Source organism: Cyprinodon variegatus, unplaced genomic scaffold, assembly GCF_000732505.1.
Source record: "Cyprinodon variegatus isolate N-32 unplaced genomic scaffold, C_variegatus-1.0 Scaffold816, whole genome shotgun sequence".
NCBI lineage: Eukaryota > Metazoa > Chordata > Actinopteri > Cyprinodontiformes > Cyprinodontidae > Cyprinodon > Cyprinodon variegatus.
In genome coordinates this window covers 42,424-51,027 of record NW_015151269.1, presented here as the reverse complement: position 1 = coordinate 51,027, position 8,604 = coordinate 42,424, and the positions used below count along the sequence as shown (strand labels likewise).

The following is an 8,604-nucleotide window of genomic DNA, read 5'->3' as shown; positions in this document are numbered from 1 at the left end:
ATTTGTTTGAGATAAAAGGAGCAGACGTTCAGGTTGAAAATGTGTTTTGTTTGTTTTATTTAACCAGAAAGTAGAGCAGAAGCAGCAAAAAGCTCCACTCCAGTTTTTCTTTGGTTAAAATGAACTTCCTGGTGCTCCGGGATGTAATATTCCTCATTCGCTCAGTTACACTAATAAAATATTGAGACGCGGTTACTGTGGAGTCTGAGAAGCCTGATGATAAATTCATGTGCTCAGCGCCCTTTTATTATTATTACCAATTAACATGAGCAGCTTACAGCAGCGATCGGCTCCGACTCCAGTCTGAGCTTATTAAGGAAATACTCACAGTCCAGAGTTTTATTCTCAGCGTCACAAACAGGCTGAAGATCCTCAACACTTTATTAGAACAGTAAAACAACATATGTTGAGCTGACATTATGAGCACATTTATAGACGGAGCAAAGAAACGCTTGCAACAACGTTTAGGTTTCTGACACTTTCAGTTCTATACAGTTTGTTTCTATAGCTCCAATTAATCATGTAATCTCAGATTACTTTGTAGAGACAATTCGCCTAGATCATCCAGTCAGATTGGTTTAAAGTTTTCTATCTAAGGAAAAAAGGTTTATTGTATCGACTCTTCAGCAATCCCTCTCACCAGTGTTGTTTTTGACAGCCATCTTCGCCTTAGTCTTCAGGACGAAAACTATTATTAGTCTTAGAAATATATTCATTATTTATTACGATATGTGATAGTTTTAGTCAGTTTTAGTCGACTAAAACTTAAAAATGTTTTATTCTACTTTTAGTCAGTTTTATGTTGCAAAAAAAAAAAAAGATAACCTTTAAAATTTCGAATAACAACCAGATTATTTACCAGACTGACAGCTCTCGCCTAGATACTATAATCACTGGGTATAGAATGCTGCCGTGCAGTTTATTATCTGCTGTTGGGCAGAAAACTTTGATTTATAGAATTCAGATAAACTTTCTTACGAATTAATGCTTTAAGAAAAATAAGCGTCTCACAAAAGCTGTGAAAAATAGCAGATCTAGTTCAACACATCATATTTGTTTATATAGAAGACAGACAAGCGGACAAAATGTACAATAAAGGAATGGTTTTAGACATACAAGGATCTACTGATCTACTATGAATTATGCATTACACATAGATCAATAAAATCTTCATTACTCCAAAAGAACAAAAAAAAATCTTCTTTCTATTTTGGCAATTTTAACTATTTCTTCAATTTGCCCTTTTGTTACCATTGCTCAGGGGTCAAAGTTGATTTAAATTCACACGGTTTTGATATAAATAAAAATACAGAGAGAACCTACATTATTGCCTTGTAATGGTGTGGCAATCCAGACCTAAATTGAATGAATATGTTAACTAAAATGTTGACATATTGAAAGGAAACATAGACAATGTTTGAAAGACAATACAAGGAAACCTTTATGTCATATTCAAATAGATAGAAATGTATATTCAAAGATCTATGTACCTTTTCACCTCGCTCTTTATCCAAAAATAAACAGAATTCAATGAAATATTTTCTTTGGATATAATTTAGGGCAGGGGTGTCAAACTGGTTCCAGAAAGGGCCGTGTGGCTGCAGGTTTTCTTTCCAACCAAGCAATAGCACACCAGACTCCAGTCATCTCATCAAGGGGGTCCAATCTGAACATGATGACTTGATATGAATGGAGTCTGGTGTGTTATTGTTTGGTTGGAAAGAAAACCTGCAGCCACACGGCCCTTTCTGGAACCAGTTTGATCACGGCAACGTAGAACCTGCGGAAGATTCCCTCCCCTCCTTATTTTAACATTTATTGTCCCAGACTTATGAAATTCATACCACAATCACAGAGAACAGGTATGATTATGTGGAGAAACTTGCATAATTGTAAGAACATTATTTCTCAAACTAAGCAGGGTAGGGAGATCTTGGCAACTTAGAACCTGCAGAAGATTCCCTCCCCTCCTTATTTTCACATTCCCTCAAATCGTGTTGTCTTTGCCGCTTGATGCTGTTCAGAACTCTGTCACTTGCTCCGCTGGTTGCGCCACTAAAGTCGACAATGAAATCGCATGTGCCCTCTGGGCCACCGTAATTTGTTCAGGCTACTCGTAAGAGCACAGCCTGCCAAATGTTGAAAAGGCAATATTATTGCCATTACTGTTAATATATAGTAGAAATTTACACATTCAGTGATAAAATGTTACAGGGGATGGTATGGGGGCATGGTCATTTAATGGTCCCTCAACTCGAGTACTGCCTATAACCTCTGTTTATCTCCATTTTGGAAAGGGAAGGTGCCTTGAAACAGGAGGAAATGGCAGAAAGTCTGTTTAGCTTCATTTGATTGCCAACAGGCCCATCTAACTTTTAACTATCAGAAGATTCTAATTCCTGTGGCCTGCTTGGCCTTCCATCCATAGGGTCTCTCTGATGTGGCTGGCTGAGAATCCTGAGGCCCGTACCATGAAGCGAGCTCAGCATAGTGGGATTACTCCCAGCTTATCCCGTCTAACCAATCCACAACAATGGGAATCAGGATTAAACTTGCTAACTCAATCATGCTTTCACTGATCATGAATCTGTGAGTGCGCATGTAAAAAGGGGCGGATCCAAGGTACAGTAGCAGACCAGTTACAATCATGAGAGCACAAATTCTCCTGTTAGCAACAAAAACTGTACAGCAATACGAAGAGGAACAAAGTCTAAAAGAAACGTCCAACATGGTGGCGGCATGAAAAAGACGCCACATGTCAAAGGATTGCTGACGGAGTAAATGCCCACATTAAACATCAGTGAGATGTAACACAGGCCTGGAAATTTGGTGCTCAGTCTCCCATATGAATGTCATAGCTAATATTTTCTGAACGTCAAAAAGACCAAAGAGATTATGATCGACTTCAGGAAATCCAGACCGACCCACACACCCCTCCTCATCAACGACTCGGCTGTGGAGGTCGTCGGCAGCACTAAGTTCCTGGGGGTGCACATCACTGACAACCTCTGCTGGTCACCCCACATCTCCTCACTGGTGAAGAAGGGCCAGCAGCGCCTGCACTTCCTGTGTCGTATGAAGAGAGCATCCCTCCCACCCCTCATCCTTCAGACCTTCTACAGAGGGACCATCGAGAGCCTGCTGACCAGCTACATCTCCATCTGGTCTGGGAGCTGCAGGGCCTCTGACTGGAGGTCTTTACAGATGGTGGTGAGGACAGGGGAGAAGATCACAGGGGCGCCGCTCCCCTGCATCAAGAACATCGCGGACACACTGGAAAAAATCAAAATCTAGATAAGTCCTTTTTTTCTTAAAATAAGTGCATTTGTTCTTAAATTGAGAAGGTAAAACAGACATTTTGCCAATGGAACAAGACAATTTATATTTAAATAAGGACACACAATTGCATTTTTCTTATTTCAAGTGCATTTTATCTAAATATCTTATTTTAAGAGTAAAAATACCCATTCCATTGGCAAATCATCTTATTTTTCTGCTCAAATTAAGGGTAAATGCCCTTTATTTAAGACATTTTTACTTATTTCTAGTAGGGTTGTCACGATACTAAACTTTTCAACTCGATACCGATATTAAGGAAAATATTCAATACTCGATACCATTTTCGATACCATAAGGATAAAAACTCCAAATTTCAACAGAAATATTTTTATTAATACTTAAAATACAATAAATAAATACAATAAACATTAAGAACAATATTTTTGAGGTTGTTTGCTGTGCACAGTAAACAAGCTTGATAAAAAACTTACAAAATTTAAAATTAAGTTTTCCTTACTTTGCTATGCTTTGGACACATAGCAATGACACTAGCCAAACTGGTTAAGAAACAAAAATAATTCTCAGCAGATGCACCTGTTACAAAAAAAAAGTCTGAAACTGAAAAGTGCACGGAATTATTCAATGACACAGTGTTCTGAAAGTGCATTTTCCTCTATTCTGCACTTTAGATGAATGACTGTTTAGGTGCCACTGGTGGTGGCACTGTATCGATACTTTTGAAAATGAGTATTGTATCCGGATACAACGTTTCAGTATCGATACTTTTTTGAGTATCGATACTTTTGACAACCCTAATTTCTAGATCGTTTCTCCAGTGCAGGCGCTATCCCAGGCTCACCAGATCCTCTCTGACCCCACCCACCCCAACCATGGACTCTTTTCCCACCTGTCGTCCAGCAGAAGGTTCTGCAGCACCTTCTGCAGAACGACCAGACTACTAAACAGTTTCTTCCGCCTGGCCATCAGACTGCTTAACGCCCCATAACACTCCCCCCCCATGGACATGGACAATGCACGCACCTTAGTTTAGTTTTGTCTTCAATTTAATGTTTCATTTTCAATAACTCTTCAGTGCAATATTCAATAACTCAGTGCAATATATATGTATATATATATATACTCTTACCCTGTATATAGCTGGCTCTTACTCATAGAAAACATATTTATTGTGCAGGAATAAAGTCTTAGCTCTGTTTCACTGGTAGCCAAGTAATCGACATTTCGTTGTCAAGATTCACCTTGTGTTTCTTGTGCAAAGACAATAAAAGAAGTCTAAGTCTAAGTCACTCTAAGTTCTTTAACCCAGGATCTGTCTGTTCTCCATGAGCTGCGTTTGTCAGGATGATGTTGATCGTTTATTGTTTAGTTGGAGGCTCCCTCTGATCTGCCTGCAGCTGAACACAAACCAGCTGCAGCGTCTCTTCTATTTAATGGGCTGTTAGAAATGTCATCATTAGCATTCCCTCCTCCAACGTAACACTTAGCAGTGTGTGACAGTTAACTTTGAATCAAAGCACATAAACCTTACATGGGAATGATCAGGAGAGGATAATTAGCAGAAGAGGGCCGCTCTCTGTTCGCTTCATTAACTCATATTTTAGCTAGGGTTTACATCATTCTGTTTCTCCACTAACTTCCTCACAAACTGTCAGAAAACTCTGAAGGACCTCAGTAAAGTTAGTTATTTCTTTATTCTTGTTGTCCCAAACTGAGCAGGTTGTCTAGAACAGCTGATGAAGCTGTATGAATCCAGCTGCTGTTCCACATTATTAACAGAAGATAGAGGATTTATTTTTGTTTTTGTTTTTTTTATCTGTTCTGCAAAGTGTGCTAATGAATCAACTGCTGCTCAGATGTATTCTGATTCCAAATCAGCTCTTCCTCAGAACTTCCACGTTATTCTACAGATAACCGTTTTTAAAGTCGAAGGGAAATCACATTTAAATGTCAAATCATTCTGGCTTAAACATGTATATAAATGTACTCTATCAGACGATAATGAAATTTAGAAACTTTCTATTTTGAAAAAATCCTGTCTTAAAATCTTAGAGAAATGTTTTCATTATTTTATGCAGGACAGTTAGTTATACGTCAGCTTGTACACCTAAATTCGGCCAATCATATATCAACAGTCAACACCAAACCAAGCTTCTGCTGCCCTGGCGTCCTCTTCCACAACATCTTCAGCCCGCTTTCCTTTTCTAAATAAAAAATGGATGACAGAGGAGACTCATCCACGACCTCCGACACTAAACTCTCCTCCTCTTGCATGTTTCCGCTGTCCATAGCGTTCCTTGACAGCGTCGTTTCTAAGTCACCAATTTAGTGCTACTTGGTCCCAATGGAATTTCCCATTGGGAACCTACTAGCACTAAGTTGCTAACTGGTTTGCAAGATGCTTCCTACAAACCGGCCACAACCAAACTTGCTTGCGAACCTTCCGCCACAACAATCCCGCCCCCTTAAAAAACGACCAATCACATTCACTTTATTCACTTGTGTAAAGTCGGGCACCACTCGGGAGAATTCGGAAATGCGACAATTGGAACAGCCGTTTCCCTACGACTTTAAGGGTTGAAACGTTCTTAACAGAGTCCTCCAGTTTTGCGTTTTCAGAATTACAGGTCGCTTTTCAGAAACGTCTTATTCCCACAGAGCTAACAGATGAATCTCCTGTGATTTTAGTTATTTTTCCAGTATTTAGAGGTTGGTCATTACTAGCTGTGGTCAGACGGGGGACAGATGAGGAGAGCTGCAGGATGCACCACCATCACAACTCTGACTAACTTTGTGAACACAGCACAATAAACTGAATCCCAGGAGCAGTAACAGAGGGACGGAAACTGACTGATTAGACATTCTTTAGTATTGAAACCAGGGACCATCTTGTAGCAAGGCAGCAGTGCCAACAGCTCCATCATGCAGCCTCATGTCTGTAATTGAGAACTTAAAACTGGGTTCTTCTGGTTCCTGATCTGATACAACACACCATTTCATAAAGGTCAGTTATTATTCTGTAGGAAACTGTAATAAAGTGGAGGGGTGAGGGATTTCTGTTTGCTGGTACTCTGACTGGATGCCTGGACTCCTGTGGTGTTTCAAACACTGAGGACATTCTCTGCTGTGTCCCTATCCACAGTGTGTCCCAGTGGGAAGTATGGCAAGGCATGCTCTGAAGCCTGCTTCTGCACCAACAACAGCACCTGTAACCCCATCGATGGCTCGTGTCAGTGCTACCCTGGATGGATCGGAGAGGACTGCTCCAAACGTGAGTCAGAGACTGTTTAGAAAGCCTGGAGGCTTTTAAGGTGGTCTTGAAGATCAGTTTACACTGAGGCTTTGGTTTTCCTGAGGTAGTTTAGAAAATGACTCCCAGCATCCTGATGTGACTCCGGTTCACCCCTTGGTTTAGTTGAGGGCTATCCAACAGCGAGGAATCAGCTGATGTGTGACTTGGTTCTTCTCATCCCTCTGGCAGCGTGTCCTGCAGGGTCATGGGGTCCAGACTGCACCCACCTGTGTAACTGTCATAACGGGGCGGAGTGCAGCGCCACAGATGGAGAGTGTACCTGCAGCCCCGGATGGACCGGACTCTACTGCACGCAACGTATGCGTCCACAAAAACACACATCTCTGCATTTCTACACAAATTATCACTTTACATTGACTGACGTTTACCCTAACGCTGGCTATAAGGATATATTTCTAACCTTAACCTACAGTTAATTCACACCATAACTCTAAAGCTCTTAACTCACCCTAACATTATAAAGGAGGCTCTGCCACGTGGGGACCAGACTTTGTTCTCTAGAAGTGCTGGTGGTCCTCAGAAGGTCAGTAACATAGCAGTAAACACACTGATACAGCCCGGCTCCTCAATACTGCTCTGCTTTGGTTAGCTATAACAACTCCACCATCTAGTGGCCAATTGTTAAACTGCATTAACAATGATCTGTGATCAATGATAAAGTGAATTTCTCCCCTGTGAGATCAATAAAGTCTATTAATCAATCAATCAATCTGAAAACCTGTAGAAGAGATTTGGCTGAGAAGCCCACATATTTAACTTGTCTTAACTCTCTTCAGAAACAGATAAAATGACCGGTGGTCTTGATAAAGATAGTTGCTAAGAACCGGGCTTTATACAGAACTTTATACAGAACCTCCCAGAATTATTTATATGTGTAAGGTTTCCACCTGTTACAGTCAAAGCAGAAACTTCAATGTATTTGATGAGATTTTATTGGAGTGAAAATCCCAGCAAAGTACAGTGATATTTGTGGAGTGCGTGACTCTGACATGGGAGGAAAAGGAGACATTGTTTACATAATATTTTTACTAATCTGAAAAGTGTGGGATGCTTTTCTCTCTGTTACCCCAAAAATCAAATCCAGTGTAGGTAGCAGATCTGTGCGAGGCCCCGTCCCTTCTGATGACATCATTAAATGGCAACACCACTCAGACAGACTGCATGGCTCCTGTTAATGAAAATCAGACCTCTCCTGGAGTCTAAACATATTATTCCCCATATTTGCTCCTATTTTATGTTTCATCGTCGATCTAAAGTAGCCAAAGGTAGAAAACGATTATTGTCAGTCTTGAAGCAAAGCACTGCCTTCCAAGACCATTTAACAAGGAGACACTAAAAGTTTCAGCTTATTTTTATTCTTTTTATTAAGATCTGAGGGGAAATTAAACAACTTAAAAATGACTTTCATAGAGACTTTAGACAAAGAAAATGGTTGCTGTTGAAAAGAAGTTATAAGCAGTGCAGCTCAATATGGCTAACTGACCAAGCTAAAAGAGGCATGTTAGCTACTGAGCACAGATAGCCACAGCGCTACCCAGTTCTCCCCTTTCATATCATGGTCTAACAGTTACTTTTGTAACCATAACCGGAACTGGAAAGTGAGGGGAAGGCACTGCGGTTAGTTCAGGCTCAGTGGGAATTTGGATTCTTGAACTTGAAAAGGAGGAATAGGTTGCTACGTTTCCGGAAAATGGTGTCTCTTATTGACTCCAGTTGGTGTGGGATATTATTGTGATTGTTTTTTTCGATGGAGGGCAGACAGGGTTTACCCAGATTGCGATTGCTCCTTGGAGAACAAAGAGGCTGGCTGCCACTTAGATTTCCTGCGGTACTTGAACGGGTTGTTGTGGAGATTAATCCCTTGCTCAGAGAGAAGCCACAAACGATCCTTGGGGAAAAAGGTTGATCCAAACCACAAACTTCTGTCTGATACTGCTCCATAGAGCTGTGATTATGGGGCGTGTTTTGAACGAAGCAGGAAAAAAATGCCTCTG

General features: G+C 40.6%; 1 protein-coding gene across 1 annotated transcript in view; it reads left to right on the top strand.

Moving 5' to 3' along the window:
* Window positions 1-8,604, top strand: part of LOC107098846 (multiple epidermal growth factor-like domains protein 11) — a 177,937-nt gene that overhangs the window by 152,423 nt on the left and 16,910 nt on the right. The window contains 2 exon segments of the mRNA XM_015396704.1: window positions 6,440-6,568; window positions 6,779-6,907. Of these exon segments, the coding sequence (XP_015252190.1) occupies window positions 6,440-6,568; window positions 6,779-6,907 (258 nt within the window).